The sequence below is a fragment of the Salmo salar genome, chromosome 09 (genome assembly GCF_965601325.2).
Source record: "Salmo salar chromosome 09, fSalSal1, whole genome shotgun sequence".
Taxonomy (NCBI): Eukaryota; Metazoa; Chordata; class Actinopteri; order Salmoniformes; family Salmonidae; genus Salmo; species Salmo salar.
The window spans coordinates 137,638,522-137,657,436 of NC_138299.1; the positions used below are offsets into that span (position 1 = coordinate 137,638,522).

The following is an 18,915-nucleotide window of genomic DNA, read 5'->3' on the forward strand; positions in this document are numbered from 1 at the left end:
TCTACTGTATTAGGAGGATTAGGAATGTGGCTGCAAGTACAGCCAACATATGTCTATAGCAGTCAGGCTGTGTTCACGTCTCTGTGGGTGTGCTGAAGTATCATGCTGTTCAAATCCGTGGTCTGTTATGGTGCCAATGATGTTTTGTGTGTCTCAATCCCAAAATTATTAACATTACACAATGAAAAGAAATCTGAATGGCAGTAATTCTAGACCTTTCATGCGTTTTACTCCTCCTCTTGTCATCTGTCTGTGTCCAGTTGAAGGTCAAAACCTGGGGACTGATAATGTGTCAGTGATCGAGGGGGAGATGGCGACCATCAGCTGCAGGGTGAAGAACAATGATGACTCAGTCATCCAGCTCCTTAACCCCAACAGACAGACCATCTACTTCAGAGACGTCAGACGTAAGTGCTTCTCATAGAGATCCTATTAAATTACTAGAGGGGTTATGTCATAAACCCTCAAAGTTCCATAATGGGGCAAAAATGGCAGCCATCTTGGTTAGTGACAAATCCAAAACCGGTCTATTCGGAATGAATGGAAGTATAGGCAAACAGTAGGTGATGCATTTCCTGCTTTTACTTATTGCGGAAAATGCAAGTAAGGCATGTGATGTCTCAGAAATTGTGTAATGGAATTATTAATGTCATATAATTATAAATGCAGTTCATTCAGGTTTTATATCAATTTTCTGCCTATATAGCCCCTAAAATATATGTAAACAGATCATAAATGTCTCAGATTTAGTTTACTTGAAAAGCTGTGAGCGCTATTATGTTATACAATTCTAGTACTTGTTGCATTTACAGCTTGTCTAAGTCCTATCATCAACTGATTGGAGACAGTGTATGGCTGTGGATTGACTGCATTGTTTGAATGGAATGTTGGCATATTGGCAGTTAAAGGAGGTTTCCTTTTCACAAACAAATCTGAAATTGTATGTAATGGCATGTTAAAGAAGGTTCCAGACACCTATTTTGTGATTTCACATGTTTTTGAGAGACTTACCCCAAACAGAAAATCACTTCCTCATCCTCATTGTGCAGTATAAGGGTCTTGAGAAAACATCAACAAAGGCTTCAAAAACACCCAAATACATCCTTTTAGAAACGGCAAAGCTCTCAGTATAGTGATGCAGGTCTTTAGATGTTGTACACGTGAAATTGTGTAGTTCTGAACTTTATCCTCAATGTTATATTCCCTTTTGTTCGACTGAAGCCATTTCCCCTATCCAGCTGTTCCATTTTCCATGTAGCCTGCTGCTGCATGTAACTGCCAAAATAAAGGAGACACCATCATAAAGTGTTGGCATTGGGCCACCATGAGCCACCAGAACAGCTTCATTGTGCCTTGGCATATATTCTACAAGTGTCTGGATCGTCCTGTGTGGAAGCACCCCAAGCTTTCACTTCATATCCGTCATTTACTCTAGTGTTTCCTTTATTTTGGCAGTTACACATAGAATGAACGGAGAGGTATCACTTGAATCACACAAAAAATGGAATATAACATTACGGATAAAGTTTGGAATGACCCAATCTAAAGACCTTTGTTCATGTTTTTTCAAACTATACAATGAGGATAAGGAAGTGATTTGCTGTTTGGGATAAGTTTCTCAAAAACATGAAATCACAAAAAAAGGTGTCTGGATCCTCCTATAACATGCTATTTACATCAAAAATATAGATGTGGTTGTAAAAAAGCTAACTAATCCTTAAATCTGAAAATGCTATGGAATCATTCCTCTAAAACAGCCTGGCTAGCTATCTAACACATCCATTCTAGTATTCTATGGTGTTGCTTCACTGGACACTCCCCCATCATACTGGATACTCTCAACAGGAAGAACATTGCTGGATACTCTATTGTTATACTGACCATTTCATTAGACACATTTCCAAAATATGACATTCAGGTTATGTCCCTCTTGAACCATATCTCAGGGTCTCATCTCAAGTACCATATTTCAGGGCCTCTTGTAGTAAAATAAATCACTCTTTAAGGTTTTGGCAGTTTATGGCAACTCATCAGTTATGATGCTATTGGTGATGGCGTCATATTTCAAGGACTAGATTACAATACTGATATAAATGGGATGCTTTCTGTCCTTGATTTAATGTTTAATTGGCCATTGAGTTGATTTATTAATCATTTTGTTCATGCAATTTCCAGATAATCTCTTAGATTAGGAATCTAAAGAGAATCTAAGATTAGGACAATGTTTATGCATGAACATATGGCTTCCTCTAGGTTCAACCAGAGTTTGCATGAGTTTCACTTGTTTGTGTCTTGGATTGGAGCCAACCTTCAAGGTGATATGAGAAACACTTCTTCTTGTTTTCATATTTCATCTCCATCCAAAATTATTTCACAAGTCTGAGTGGTATCCAGATTGGTGTTCTAATTTTCCACTGTATGGCAGAAAGTTACGGAAGGCTGAGTGTACATCTCTGTGATGTTTGTATTGCTAATGTAATTTATGTGTTTTACCGCGTTGTAGGACAGATTCAAATAAAGATAACACAAAGACACCCCTGACAGCCTTGAATGCAACACAAATAGAATGGTGTGTGATCTATCAAATCTGTGTTTGAAAGAGCTCTGGCCTCACATCTTTTCTCTATTTAGTCTCATATTCCACACAGCCTCTTTAACAGTTTGTCATTTTACCACTTATCCCATTTCAAAGCCAACTCACACTAGCAGCAATGAAAATGGCTGAAGTGCAATAGTCAAGTGTAATTACAGAAACAGTTGGGTATCAGTAAATTGGCTGAAGTTAGTATCAGATATGAGTCAGAGCTCTGATCATATCTAACTGCTGCTCCCGGTTGAACATTACACCCGCAGCGGAACCTGGTAAATCCCAGGGACGCAGGTCTATTCTGGGCTGGGCTCCCAGAAGGCTGTGTTCTGTGGTGACCCCCCTCTGACTAGTGGCATTGTTACCTGTCACCAGGGCCTCTCTCTACAGAGTCAGCCCTTTGTGTGTGAGGAGGAAAACAACCATGACACACAGTCACACAGGGAAAACAACAGACACAAACAGATACAGACACTTACACAAAACACTCTACCAGGATAATAATACCCAACATTTACCGTAGGGCTACACATCCCCCATCAAATCTACTAATGCACTAGCTTTCTCCGTCTGCTTCTTTTGGTTGAAATACCATAGAGTTGCTCAACAGAGCTATCAAGTCCACTCACTGTCAACCACCTGGGAAGTTACTGTTTCAGCAATACTAACACAGTAACACTGTCCCTGAACCTGATGCTAGAGACCCAATGTCAAGGCTTTTGCTGTTGCTTTATATATTTGGCCCAGTGCTCCAATACTTAGGGATCGAGGAAACAAACCAACTTTATTGATGTCATCATCAATTCATGTTGGTGTCATCATCAACCTTTATAGCTCACATACAGTACATCAAATCAAATCCAATCAAATTGTATTTGTCACATGCGCCGAATACAACAGGTGTAGCCCTTACAGTGAAATACTTATTTACAAGCCCTTAACCAACAATGCTTTAAGAAGTTAAGAAAAAATCATGTTAAGTAAAAAATAGTTAAATTGAAAATAAAAGTACCAAATAATTAAACATTAGCAATAAAATAACAATAGCGAGGCTATATACAGGAGGTACCGGTACAGAGTCAATGTGCGGGGGGCACCGGTTAGTCTAGGTAATTGAGGTAATATGTACATGTAGGTAGAGTTAAAGTACATTACACCTGGTGTAGAGGGCAATGATCCAACATTACTTATTGATTGTATTTGTTTTGCATTTTTCCTCTGAACTTGTTTTACAGTGCAACCCTGATGTTGGCTACAGGCTCTTTATAATCTCAACACTTGAGTAATCACCTGTCAATGAACAAACTGCTTCATGCCAACTAATTCCTCCCTAGCAAGGCCTTTGACTCTCAAAGCTATGCCAAGGCTCATCGCTATCCTTTGAGGAGAGACTTCCAAAGACTCCTCAAATTATGAGACAAGACTGGGAATGAGGTCTCATATAGGAAGATGCTCAAAGGCCTCTGTAATGATCAAGATGCTGCCTGACATGGAGCTCTGACAGGAACGAACACTCCCCATGTTTTAAAGATAGGCTGAATAGATTGAGTTATTTAGCTCTGCGCTAATAGAAGACCTGATAAGGAATGGGTAGGTCAAAACATCATTACACTCTCCAAGGAACCATCTGGGGGTATTTATGTAAAACAGTGTTCAAGTGGGGGGTTAACTGACATGGAAAAAAGATGTAGCTAAATATAAGATGTAGGATGTTAAGCTAGGTTGCCACACTCAAAGCTAACTCGAGCAACAACACACTTCTATGGCACGCCAGTCCAAACTACAGATTTTTGTTCAAAACAGATACTTTTTTATTTAGTATGGACCTCAAGTTCTTGTGATTGAATTCATAATGTATGTTACAGTACTTCTCCTTTTCCAGAATATGTGAGGTCTTCATGGGCACTTCTCCTATTTTCCTGCCCAGGGAGTGCTCTGTAGACTGGAGAGATAAAATGGTTTATAAATCAACTTTTATAAATCATTCTGAAACTCACTTTTCTTTTTAGAGACCTGGGTTGTAATGCTGAGGCTTTTTACCATTTAGGAGGCATTTTTCAGCATAACTACTAGCTATATGAATACAGTCCAAATACTTTTACTGCACTATTTCAGTATGTCTCTCTGTTCTCTCTGTTTGTTCCCTCTCGCTCTGTTTCTCTTGCTCTCTCTGTTTCTCTCTCTCTGTTTCTCTCTTTCTGTTTCTCTCGCTCTCTGTTTCTCTCTCTTTCTGTTTCTCTCTCTCTCTGTTTCTCTCTCTCTGTTTCTCTCTCTGTTTCTCTCTCTCTGTTTGCTTTCTTTCTTTCTCTCTCTCCGTTTCTCTCTGTTTCTCTCTCTGTTTCTCTCTCTTTCTGTTTCTCTCTTTCTTTCTCTCTTCCTGTTTCTCTCTTTCCGTTTCTCTCTTTCTGTTTCTCTCTTTCTTTTGCTCTCTCTGTTTCTCTCTTCTGTTTCTCTCTCTGTTTCTCTCTCGTTCTGCTTCTCTCTCACACACACACACATACCACAAACACACACACGTGCGTGTGTATCTCCCAGTCCTAACTGTCTGTCTGGTATCTGTATCTCCTCAGCCCTGAAGGACAGCCGGTTCCAGCTGGTGAATTTCTCCGACAACGAGCTGCGGGTGTCTCTGTCCAACGTGTCTCTCTCAGATGAGGGACGCTATGTGTGCCAGCTCTACACAGACCCTCCTCAGGAGGCCTACGCAGACATCACTGTGCTGGGTAGGTTTTACACACACATGCCTAAACTCACATGCATGAATGTACGCCTGCATGTATACCCAAGTAACGTACACACACACATGACACTATGTATGTACACAACATGTTATGTATGCACATTACATGGTGCCATATTCATAACTTAGACATTGCTTTCTACCACACTCTCACACATCCTATATAAACTGTGAATATACAATTATTTGAATTTATGTATTTTCTTGATTAATCGTGTTATATTGAGTCCCACTGTCCCACTGTCAGCCAATTAGGCTCTTACAGTGCTCAATAGCATGGTAATGAATAGGAACAGATGCTGCTATGGATAACAGAACAGATCTATCTCAGACTGGCTTTGATGACTTCTGACTGTTGAGTGTGTGAATCCTACTGAATGTTAACTTGGATGCTCTAAGTAGTTCCCTATTGAGAGTCATTTCTGACAAACAGTGGAGCTACGGCGTGAAATTACACTAATACTACAGCTGTATTATACTTGCAGGCATCTTAGGGGATTGAAAAGGAATTAAGTACACTTCAAAGTAATTACTCTGCTTTTAGAAATGAAATCTAATAGCAAAAAGTGTGAACTAAGGGTGATTTTTAGGAGCTCTTGACGCGACACATCTTTCTGAGTTTTCTACAAGTGTCTCAGGCTGGTTTCCCTATGTGAGAGACAGCGGAATAAATAATCAAGGTTGGACATGCTTAGCTTGTGTTCATTGGTCATGCTAATATATATGTTTTGTTTCTGGAAGGGGAAATTGAAATGATAGCCTATAGCATAGTGGAACAGGCCATTATAGCCTATAGCATAGTGGAACAGGACATTATAGCCTATAGCATAGTGGAACAGGACATTATAGCCTATAGCATAGTGGAACAGGACATTATAGCCTATAGCATAGTGGAACAGGACATTATAGCCTATAGCATAGTGGAACAGGACATTATAGCCTATAGCATAGTGAAACAGGACATTATAGCCTATAGCATAGTAAAACAGGACATTATAGCCTATAGCATAGTGGAACAGGACATTATAGCCTATAGCATAGTGGAACAGGACATTATAGCCTATAGCATAGTGGAACAGGACATTATAGCCTATAGCATAGTGGAACAGGACATTATAGCCTATAGCATAGTGAAACAGGACATTATAGCCTATAGCATAGTGGAACAGGACATTATAGCCTATAGCATAGTGGAACAGGACATTATAGCTTATAGCATAGTGGAACAGGACATTATAGCCTATAGCATAGTGGAACAGGACATTATAGCCAATAGCATAGTGGAACAGGACATTATAGCCTATAGCATAGTGAAACAGGACATTATAGCCTATAGCATAGTGGAACAGGACATTATAGCCTATAGCATAGTGGAACAGGACATTATAGCCTATAGCATAGTGGAACAGGACATTATAGCCAATAGCATAGTGGAACAGGACATTATAGCCTATAGCATAGTGGAACAGCACATTATAGCCTATAGCATAGTGGAACAGGACATTATAGCCTATAGCATAGTGGAACAGGACATTATAGCCAATAGCATAGTGGAACAGGACATTATAGCCTATAGCATAGTGGAACAGGACATTATAGCCTATAGCATAGTGGAACAGGACATTATAGCCTATAGCATAGTGGAACAGGACATTATAGCCTATAGCATAGTGGAACAGGACATTATAGCCTATAGCATAGTGGAACAGGACATTATAGCCTATAGCATAGTGGAACAGGACATTATAGCCTATAGCATAGTGAAACAGGACATTATAGACTATAGCATAGTGGAACAGGACATTATAGCCTATAGCATAGTGGAACAGGACATTATAGCCTATAGCATAGTGGAACAGGACATTATAGCCTATAGCGTAGTGGAACAGGACATTATGTGTTGATGTGCTTGCAAGCAAGGGAGAGTGCATGCATGTTTTTGTGTGCATTCCTTTGTGCACACACAAACATGTGTGTGTGCGTCTGTGTATATGTGGGTCTGTCTGTACATATATATCTGAGGCTCTTGCTGTTTGTCTGTCAGTCCCACCAGGCAGTCCAATCATGGATTCCCGAGAGGATGTGGTCAGTGAGGGGAACGAGACAGAGCTCACCTGTACAGCCATGGTCAGCAAGCCTGCCGCCTCCATCAGATGGATGAAAGGAGAGCAGGAGCTGACAGGTCAGAGGAATATCTTTCCCTCAGATATCCTTCAGATAAAACCCCAGCCAGGCAGCTTTAACTCTCCACAGCATCCTACTGGAAATTGCAAATGCTCCTTTTACATTCAGGACTTGGTTTCACACTCATCACAGTATGCTATATCTACTGATCTGTTCAAGGACTAAAGAGTGAGAATGGATATGAGTATTTCAGTTGTTCAATTGAACTAGGTATAGCGTTGACTTTGACTATTATCTATTCATAAAGCACTGCGTTAGCTAACTGTCTCCTCAGCAATAGCCATATTATAACAGTTACCAAAGAAGCAGAGCATTTTAGTGCTGGGCTGAACTTGTAGTGGGCTTTTTCCAATGACCAGATAAGTGGCTTCAAATTAACTCCCAACTGTTCACCACCCACTCACTACAGCCTCCCCCATCGCCCAGCCAGCAGCCTAGCTGTATCAGAACAGTGTGTAGGCTAAAGTACATCCCTTTAGTACATCACTGAGGCACCCAGTGTCTTTACTGGTTTAATACACTCATAAACCTGTGTCATCGCCAGACACCAGGGAGTTGATGTGGAATCAACACTCTCTCTGAGGAATCCGCCCGGCAACAGCCTGTAAATCTGGTCACAGCCCCTGTCTACTGAGAGCATACGTCACCTGCTGCTGAAGGACCACAGCTCACACACCAGCAACACGTTTGCTTCTGTTGATCACATGTTGTCTTTTGGTTGATCAGACTTCTGATCCAACGGTTTGAAAGCCTTCAACCTCACTTATTACCTTTAATTGCTGTCCTTTTATGAAAGTACTTTATTTGAATGCCTCAAGTTCACTGTAGGCTCCTGGAGAGAGGTGCAGTAGTGTATGGTACTGTGGTGTGGTGCCTTATTGCCTCACATATGATCAAGATGACTCATCTATTATTCAGCCTATCCATACACTACAGCAAGAGGGAGAATTCATTTCACAGCCTGGTCCTGTTTACATAAGGACTGAATATCTCTGTCGTCAAATGATATACATGTATGTATTAGAATAGAGAGGACATATTTGGCTTGTTGAGAGGATGAAATATTTAGAAGGAGCGAATATAAGCTAAATGCCATCTGCGCCTCCAGTGTTAGAGAAGTGGAAGTCAATTTGTGTTTATGAGATGTCAGGCCCTCTGGGGAAGGCTGGGCTGGTGTGGTGTGGGTACGTTAGACAGGCAGGCAAGCAGACAGGCTCGTTAGATTAGTGAAATGCCACCATGTTGAACAGGGGCTAATCCAGACTGGCAGAGGAGGACGTGGACGGACCAGGAAGTCACGTCCTTTAGCACCTCTGGAAACACAGCTCACTTCTCATAAGCAATTCATTAGCTCCCCACTGGGCACACACTGGGTGAATCAACGTTGTTTCCATGTCATTTCAATGAAATTATGTTAAACCAACGTGGAATAGATGTTGAATTGACGTCTGTGCCCACATTGAGATCCGTCACAAATTGGTGATGTACAATTAAGAATAGATCATCTGGAAACACCTAAAAACAGGGGCCTAATCCATGTTTGTTTTGCTACGATTATTACTGTATATCTGCAGAGCAAAACCACTAGAAAAAACCTTTCTCTAAGGTTGTTTTTCAACGCCTATCTCTCAGGATGTTTCCCTATGTAAGTGTCATTGGGTTAAAAGCTATAGCAATGTGCATGTTAGTGTATGTGGTCAGTGTGTATTGGAGCAGCAGTGTGATGCCTTCTCTGAGCCCTAAGCGTGCCCCCCTGTGACTGGCTGGTCGGCTGGCGGAGATGGAAGTGTGCTGCAGGTCACAGAAGGCCCTGTAATTATTTCCTCACTTCATTAAGTGCAAGTAAACCATCACACTCAGCACCGCGGCTAATGCGCTGGCCCTGTGGCATTGTAATGCTCTCTAAATGAATGCCCCTCTGACAGCCAGACACATGTAGGAGCCTGGAGGGCAGCTGATTACTGTAGGGGTTAGCCTGGACACCACAGAACAGAACCCCACTCAGCATCCAGGATGCTGCATAGACACCGTTAACAAACCACAAGCACATCGTCCCTACCTCACGTTGGACTCAATGAGAATCTGTGGGTTCTAAAACCACATCAAGTAGGCTTAAGTAAATGTAATGATTTTAAGGTGTAAAGGGTGGTCAAAGTTACCTTGTTTTTAGCTTGACTGCAAAAAGTGTGCAGTGTGAAATAGAATACATCCGTTGCAGTACATGTTAGTTGTGTCCATGTGAATAACCAGGTGATCCTAGTCACATTGTTTTAAGCTGACTCAGTAACCCCATGCTCTGTATGATAGTCTGTTGTGAGTTGAGACATCTCTATAGACTTTGGTTCCATCACACCTTTGTATGTTATATTGTTCCTAGGCGAGATGACGGTGGATGAGACCTATGACAGGATGTTCACGGTCACCAGTCGGCTGAGACTCACTGTGTCCAAGGAGGACGACGGAGAGCCAGTCAGCTGCATCATCGACCACCCAGCCGTGAAGGACCTCCGGGCACAGAGATACCTGGAAGTGCTATGTGAGTGACCCGGAAGTGAAACAGGCATGACCTGGAAATAGAATGTTATTGACTCTCATAGTCCCTATGAGGTCTATCACAGAGATAAGGAATACAGTGCCTCTGAAAGTATACAAACTCTTTGACTTATTCCACATGTTGTTGTGTTACAGCCTGAATTCCAAATGGAATTCCACACATCTACACACAATACCCCATAACGACAAAGTGACACATTTTTTATTTAATAATTTTTTGCAAATTTATTGAAAATTAAATACAGAAATATCAAATTTGCATACGCATTCACACCCCTTTGCTATGGCACTTCAAATTGAGCTCAGGTGCATCCAATTTCCTTTGATCATCTTGAGATGGAGTCCACCTATGGCCAATTAAATAGTTTGGACATGATTTAGAAAGAACCACACCTGTCTAAATAAGGTTGCACAGTTGACAGTGAATGTCAGAGCAGAAACTATACCATGATGTCCAAGGAACTGTCCGTAGATCTCCGAGATAGAATTGTGATGAGGCATATATAAAACAATTTCTAGAGCACAGTGGTCTCCATCATTGGGAAATGGAAAAAATATGGAACTATCCAGACTCTGCCTAGAGCTTGCTGTCCGACCAAACTGAGCAACCGGGAAAGAAGGATCTTGGTGACCAAGAACTCTTACAGAACTACAGAGTTCCTTGGCTGAAATGGTAGAACCTGCCAGAAGGACGACAGTCTCTATAGCACTTCACCAATCTGGACATTATGAGAGAGTGGCTAGACGGAAGCCACTTCTGAGAAAAATGCACATGACAGACTGCCATGAGTTTGCAAAAGGGCACGTGAAAGACTCTGAGATCATAAGGCAAAAGATTCTGTGGTCTGATAAGACAAAAATGTAACTCTTTGGCCTGAATGCAAAGTGCTATGTCTGGAGAAAACCAGGCATAGCTCATCACCTGTCTAACACCATCCCTACCGTGAAGCATGGTGGTGGCAGCATCTTGCTATGGGGATGCTTTTCAGCAGCAGGGACTGGGAGACTGGTAAGTATAAAGGGGACAATGAATGGTGCTTTAGAGTGCAAACGACTTTAGACTGGGGAAAAAATGTACATTCCAACAGGACAATGTTCCCAAGTATACAGCCAAAGCAATGTTGGAATGGCTTCAGAACAAGAATGTGAAAGTCCTTGAGTTGCTCAGCTAAAGCCCAAACTTGAATCCCATTGAAAATCTATGGAAAGACTTGATGATTTCTGTTCACAGCCGCTCGCTTTCTAACTTAACAGAGCTTGAGAAAATCTGTGCAAAGCTGATATAGACATACCTAAGACGACTCAAGTCTGTAATCGCCAGCAAAGGTGCTTCTACAAAGTATGGACTCAGGGGTGTAAATAATTACAGTTGAAGTCGGAAGTTTACATACACCTTAGCCAAATACATTTAAACTCAGTTTTTCACAATTCCTGACATTTAATTCAAGTAAAAAGTTCCTGTCTTAGGTCAGTTAGGATCACCACTTTATTTTAAGAATGTGAAATGTCAGAATAATAGTAGATAGAATGATTTATTTCAGCTTTTATTTCTTTCATCACATTCCCAGTGGCTCAGAAGTTTACATACACTCAATTAGTATTTGGTAGCATTGTATTTAAATTGTTTAACTTGGGTCAAACGTTTCGGGTAGCCTTCCACAAGCTTCCCACAATAATTTGGGTGAATTTTGGCCCATTCCTCCTGACAGAGCTGGTGTAACTGAGTCAGGTTTGTAGGCCTCCTTGCTCGCGCATGCTTTTTCAGTTCTCCCACAAATTTTCTATGGGATTGAGGTCATGGCTTTGTGATGACCACTCTAATACCTTGACTTTGTTGTCCTTAAGCCATTTTGCCACAACTTTGGAAGTATGCTTAGGGGTCATTGTCCATTTGGAAGACCCATTTGCGACCAAGCTTTAACTTCCTGACTGATGTCTTGAGATGTTGCTTCAATATATCCACATCCTTCATCATGATGCCATCTATTTTTTTATTTTTTATTTTTTATACATTTTTAGGGGTGGATCAGTTTAATATTGCGGAAAGAATATTGCTTCCATCAATGTAATTGTCTGCATCATTTCCAATCCCCCATTTATTTTTTTGGTAAATATATATATCCATACACGCATGCATACATATACACATATATACATACACATACCTATATAGACATACTTTTTTAAAGAATATACCTTTATTATTATTCCCCGCAAACCCTACCACCGATCGCCCAATTGGAGTAAACTAATAAACACTTCGGCTTTTACCTTCAATTTATTCATCTTATACACATTTTACAGACAGTCTATTTTACAATAGTTATTTTTTGTTTGTTTTTAGTCCTTCCTCTATTTCTGATGTCCATCCAGTTTGATTTCTATTTGTAACTGTGCTATATCACAAAGGTTCTGAACCTATATACATTTTACAGATCCCGTATGTTTTACATTGGTTATCTTGTTATTAGTCCCACCCTTCAGCTCCATTCAACCCCTCCCATCTATCCATCAACATCATCCATTTCGGATTTCTATTTGCCATTTATTTTCAACTGTGCTGTGATGCTTCACAAAAGAATTGAACCTTTCTATTCTCATAGCTTCTACAGATTGTAAATTAAAAATAAACATTTTTGCTAAAATAATTATTATATTTTTGATTGATTTACTATGGCTTTTCAAATCACCCAGTATTGCTATCTGCAGCGTTAGTTCTAGTCAAATGTTGCAATTCTTCAGCCATTCCTGGACCTGTGACCAAAAATGAGCTACATATAGACAATACCAAAATAAATGATCTAATGACTCTGCCTCCTCACAGCAGAATCTGCAGAGCTGGGAAGATTGTATCCCCCATATATATAACATTCTATTAGTCGCAAGAATTTTGTATAGTAATTTAAATTGAAAAATGTTAAGTTTTGAATCCGGCGTTGTTTTGCGTATCAATTCATAAACCATGTGCCATGGAATGGGCACATCGAACATCTCTTCCCAACTATTTTGCAATGATGCCATCTATTTTGTGAAGTGCACCAGTCCCTCCTGCAGCAAAGAACCCACACAACATGATGCTGCCACCCCTGTGCTTCACGGTTGGGATGGTGCTCTTCGGCTTGCAAGCATCCCCCTTTTTCCTCCCAACATAACGATGGTCATTATGGCCAAACAGTTCTATTTTTGTTTCATCAGACCAGAGGACATTTCTCCAAAAAGTACGATCTTTGTCCACATGTGCAGTTGCAAACAGTAGTCTGACTTTTTTATGCCGGTTTTGGAGCAGTGCCTTCTTCCTTGCTGAGCGGCCTTTCAGGTTATGTCGATATAGGATTCGTTTTACTGTGGATATAGATACTTTTGTATCTGTTTCCTTCAGCATCTTCACAAGGTCCTTTGCTGTTCTGGGATTGATTAGCACTTTTCGCACCTAAGTACTTCATCTCTAGGAGACAGAACGCGTCTCCTTTCTGAGCGGTATGACGGCTGCGTGGTCCCATGGTGTTTATACTTGCATACTATTGTTTGTACAGATGAACGTGGTACCTTCAGGTGTGTTGAAATTGCTCCCAAGGATGAACCAGACTTGTGGAGGTCAACAATTTTTTTTCTGAGGTCTTGGCTGATTTCTTTTGATTTTCTCATGATGTCAAGCAAAGAGGCACTGAGTTTGAAGGTAGGCCTTGAAATACATCCACAGGTACACCTCCAATTGACTCAAATTGTTTAAAGGCACAGTCAACTTAGTGTATTTAAACTTCTAACCAACTGGAATTGTGATACAGTGAATTATAAGTGAAATAATCTGTCTGTAAACAATTGTTGGAAAAATTACTTGTGTCATGCACAAAGTAGATGTCCTAACCGACTTGCCAAAACTATAGTTTGTTAACAAGACATTTGTGGAGTAGTTGAAAAACAAGTTTTAATGACTTCCAACTTCAACTGTATGTAAGTGAGATATTTCTGTATAAAATCTTCTAAAAACATGTTTTCACTTTGTCATTATGGGGTATTGTGGTTAGATGAGTGAGATTTTTAATATATATATATTTTGAGTTCAGGCTGTAACACAACAAAATGTGGAATAAGTCAAGGGGTATGAATACTTCTGAAGGCACTGTACTGTATATGAATGAATTAGATCATCAATTCTGTATCTAATTAAAATACCTGGCAGCCCAGAGATTCACTTTACAATACGTCTCCTGGAATGTAATAGAATCACCTCCAGGGAAAAGTAACTTTTGCTGTAGTGTTGTGTAACATGAAAGAAGAGAGAACTGCACGCTCTAGTCTTGTGTCAAATGTGATTTGCTGTTTCCTCCAATGGTTTATTGATTGAAGAGGTAAAACAGCCATCCTTACACACTGTAGAACATCAGATAAAGGTTAAGCTAACCTTTGGTAGTCTGTGTAGAATATTCATTTATTAACATAGACGAGTGCTTTGCCTAACCTTTCTAGGCAAAAGGGAAAGCTCAACTTGAACCACTTGACATTTTGGCAATCTTTTGCTAACATAGATAAGAGAAAAATATATATATATTTTACTTTATAGTTAGACTGTCTGAACACAGCCCTTTTCTCTATATGTTTAACCAAGGGGCTATGATCAAATCAAATATATTGGTCACATACACGTGTTTAGCAGATGTTATTGCCGGTGGAGCGAAATGCTTGTGCTTCTAGCTCCGACAGTGCAGTAATGTCTAACAAGTGATATCTAACAGTTTCACAACATATACCCAAAATACACATAAATCTAAGTAAGGAATGGCTTAAGAATATACAGTATACATATATGTCAGAGCGGCATTGGTCTAAGATACAGTCGCATAGTAGAGAATACAGTGTATATATATCTATATATATATGAGATGGGTGATGCAATATTTACACACAATTAAAGTGACTAAGATACCGTAGAATAGTATAGTGTACAGTTTATACATATGAGATGAGTAATGCAAGAAAAACAGACATTATTAAAGTGGCTAGTGTTTCATTTCCTTAAAGTGGCCAGGGATTCCTAATCTATGCCTTTAGGTAGCAGCCTCTGATGTGCTGGAGATGGCTGTTTAACAGTCAGTGGTGTAGTATACGTAGAATACCATACAGTATATACATATGAGATGGGGGAAGCAATATGTAAACATTTTTTAAAGGTGACTAAGATACTGTAGAATTATGTGGAGTGCAGTTCATACATATGAGATGAGTAATGCTAGATACGGAATCATTATTAAAGTGGCTAGTGATCCATTTCTAAAAGTGGCCAGTGATTCCTAATCTATGTCTATAGGCAGCGACCTCTGATGTGCTAGTGATGGCTGTTTAGCAGTCTGATGACCTTGAGATAGAAGCTGTTTTTCAGTCTCTTGGTCCCAGCTTTGATGCACCTGTACTGACCTCGCCTTTTGGATGATAGCGGGGTGAACATGTAGTGGCTCGGGTGGTTGTTGTCCTTGATGATCTTTTTGGCCTTCCTATGGCATCGGGTGCTGTAGGTGTCCAGGAGGGTGGGAAGTTTGGCAGACCGCACCACTCTCTGGAGAGCTTTGCGGTTGTGGGCGGTGCTGTTGTCATTCCACGCGGTGATACAGCCCGACAGGATGCTCTCAATTGTGCATCTGTAAAAGTTTGTGAGGGTTTTAGGTGTTAGGCCAAATTTCTTTAGCCTCCTGAGGTTGAAGAGGCGCTGTTGCGCCTTCTTCACCACACTGTCTGTGTGGGTGGACCATTTCAGTTTGTCAGTGATGTGTACGCCGAGGAACTTGAAGCTTTCCGCCTTCTCCACTGTGGTCCCATCGATGTGGATAGGGGGGTGCTCCTTCTGCTGTTTCCTGAAGTCCACAATCATCTCCTTAGTTTTGTTGACATTGAGTAAGAGGTTATTTCCTGGCAACACACTCCCAGAGCCCTCACCTCCTCCCTGTAGGCTGTCTCATTGTTGTTGGTAATCAACTCTACTATTGTTGTGTCGTCTGCAAACTTGATGACTGAGTTGGAGGCGTGCTTGGCCACGTAGTCATGGGTGAACAGGGAGTACAGGAGGGGGCTGAGCACCCACCCTTGTGGGGCACCAGTGTTGAGGATTTGCGAGGAGGTGTTGTTTCCTACCTTCAACACCTGGCGACCCATCACGAAGTCCAGGACCCAGGTGCACAGGGCGGAGTTCAGACCTAGGGCCTTGAGCTTGATGATGAGTTTGGAGGGTACTATGGTGTTGAATGCTGAGCTATAGTCAATGAACAGCATTCTTACATAGGTATGCCTCTTGTCCAGATGGGACAGGGCAGTGTGCAGTGTGGTGGTGATTGCATCGTCTGTGGATCTATTGGGGAGGTAAGCACATTTATGTGGGTCTAGGGTGGCAGGTAAGGTGGAGGTGATATGATCCTTGACTAGTCTCTCAAAGCACTTCATGATGACAGAAGTGAGTGCTACTGGGCGATAGTAATTTAGTTCAATTACCTTTGCTTTCTTAGGTACAGGGACAATGGTGGTCATCTTGAAACATGTGGGAACAACAGCCTGGGATAGGGAGAGATTGAATATATCTGTAAACATAACAGCCAGCTGGTCTGCTCATGCTTTGAGGATGCGGCTAGGGATACCATCTGGGCCAGCAGCCTTGAGAGGGTTAACACGCTTAAATGACTTACTCACGAGAAGGAGAGCCCACAGTCCTTGATAGCGGGCCGCGTCGATGGCACTGTGTTATCCTCAAAGCATGTGAAGAAGGTGTTCAGCCTGTCCGGAAGCAAGACGTCGGTGGCCACGACGTGGCTGGTTTTCCTTTTATAATCCGTGATTGTTTGTAGACCCTGCCACATACTGGGACTCAACTTTGTCCCTATACCGATCTTTAGCCTGCTTGATTGCTTTGTGGAGGGAATTTTCTACACTTTCCCTGGTTAAATGCGGTGCTTCACGCTTTCAGTTTTGCGCGACTGCTCCCATCTATCCGCGGTTTCTGGTTGGGGTACATTTAATAGTCACAGTGGGTACAACATCTCCTATGCACTTCCTGATAAACTCATTCACCGTATCGGTATATGTGTCGATATTATTTTCTGAAGCTACTCTGAACATATTCCAGTCCGCGTGATCAAAACAATCTTGAAGCGAGGATTTCGTTTTGTCAAACCAGCGTTGAATAGTCCTTTCCACAGGTGCTTCCTGTTTGACTTTCTGCCTATAGGAGGGGAGAAGCAAGATGGAATTGTGGTCCGATTTGCCGAATGGATGGCGGGGGAGGGCCTTATATGCATTCTGGAAGGTAGTATAAAAATGGTCGAGAGTTTTAACAGCGCGAGTACAACAATCAATATGTTGATAGAATTTGGGGAGCCATTTCCTGAAATTTGCTTTGTTAACCTCTATGGGCTAGGTGGGACGCAAGCGTCCCACCCGTGGTGCACTCCATCAACAGCAGGTGCATTTCAAGAGCGGCAAATTTGAATCCAAATAAATGTCAAAATTCTAATTTTTCAAACATACAACTATTTTACACCCTTTGAAAGATAAACATCTCCTTAATCTAACCACGTTTTACGATTTCAAAAAGGTTTTACGGCGAAAGCATACATTTAGAGTATGTTAGGACAGTACATTTACAAGAGTTGTGTGTAATGTTTTGTCAATTGAAAGACAGGGTCACCAAAACCATAAAACCAGCTAAAATGATGCACTAACCTTTTACAATCTCCATCAGATGACACTCCTAGGACATTATGTTAGACAATGCATGCATTTTTAGTTCTATCAAGTTCATATTTATATCCAAAAACAGCGTTTTACTATGGCATTGATGTTGAGGAAATCGTTTCCCTCCAATAACCGGCAGTCAAGTCAGCACCACAAATTAAATAATTAAAATTAGAAAACATTGGTAAAATATTATATTGTCATTTAAAGAATTATAGATTTACATCTCTTGAACGCAATCAACTTGCCAGATTTAAAAATAACCTTACTGGGAAATCACACTTTGCAATAATCTGAGCACTGCGCCCAGAAAAATACGCGTTGCGATACAGACTAGCCGTCATGTTGGGGAGATCTAAAATCGAAAATACTATGTAAATAATCCATTACCTTTGATTCTCTTCATCAGATGTCACTTCCAGGTATCACAGGTCCATAACGAATGTAGTTTTGTTCAAAAAAGCTCATCATTTATGTCCAAAAATCTCCGTCTTGTTAGCACATGATCTAAGCCCGCCGGACTTCACTTCATGAACGAGGGGAAAAAATATATTTACGTTCGTTCAAACATGTCAAACGTTGTATAGCATAAATCATTAGGGCCTTTTTTAACCAGAACATGAATAATATTCAAGGTGGACGAATGCATTCTCTTTTATAACGTATTGGAACGAGGGTACCCAACATGAACTCGCGAGCCAGGTGTCTAATGGGCCATCATCGTTCCATGGCTCTTGTTCGGTCAGATCTCCCTCCAGAAGACTCAAAACACTTTGTAAAGGCTGGTGACATCTAGTGGAAGCAATAGGAAGTGCCAAAATATTCCTCAGCCCCTGTGTTTTTCAATGGCATAGGTTTAAAGGTAATACAACACATCAGGTATCCACTTCCTGTCAGAAAATGTCTCAGGATTTTGCCTGCCGAATGAGTTCTGTTATACTCACAGACACCATTCAAACAGTTTTAGAAACTTTAGAGTGTTTTCTATCCATATATAATAAGTATATGCATATTCTAGTTACTGGGTAGGATTAGTAACCAGATTAAATCGGGTAAATTTTTTTATCCAGCCGTGCAAATACTGCCCCCTAGCCCTAACAGGTTAAAATCCCCATGTACAATAAATGCAGCCTCAGGA

The 18,915-nt window shown here is 40.9% G+C and overlaps 1 protein-coding gene across 4 annotated transcripts in view; it reads left to right on the top strand.

Annotated features, from left to right (window-relative positions):
• Positions 1-18,915, top strand: part of LOC106613023 (cell adhesion molecule 1) — a 189,821-nt gene that overhangs the window by 144,323 nt on the left and 26,583 nt on the right. For all 4 annotated transcript variants that reach the window (XM_014214865.3, XM_014214867.3, XM_014214866.3 and 1 more), the window contains 4 exons: positions 261-407; positions 5,158-5,310; positions 7,372-7,509; positions 9,889-10,047. In XM_014214865.3, the coding sequence (XP_014070340.1) occupies positions 261-407; positions 5,158-5,310; positions 7,372-7,509; positions 9,889-10,047 (597 nt within the window). The remainder of the gene's footprint in view (positions 1-260; positions 408-5,157; positions 5,311-7,371; positions 7,510-9,888; positions 10,048-18,915) is intronic.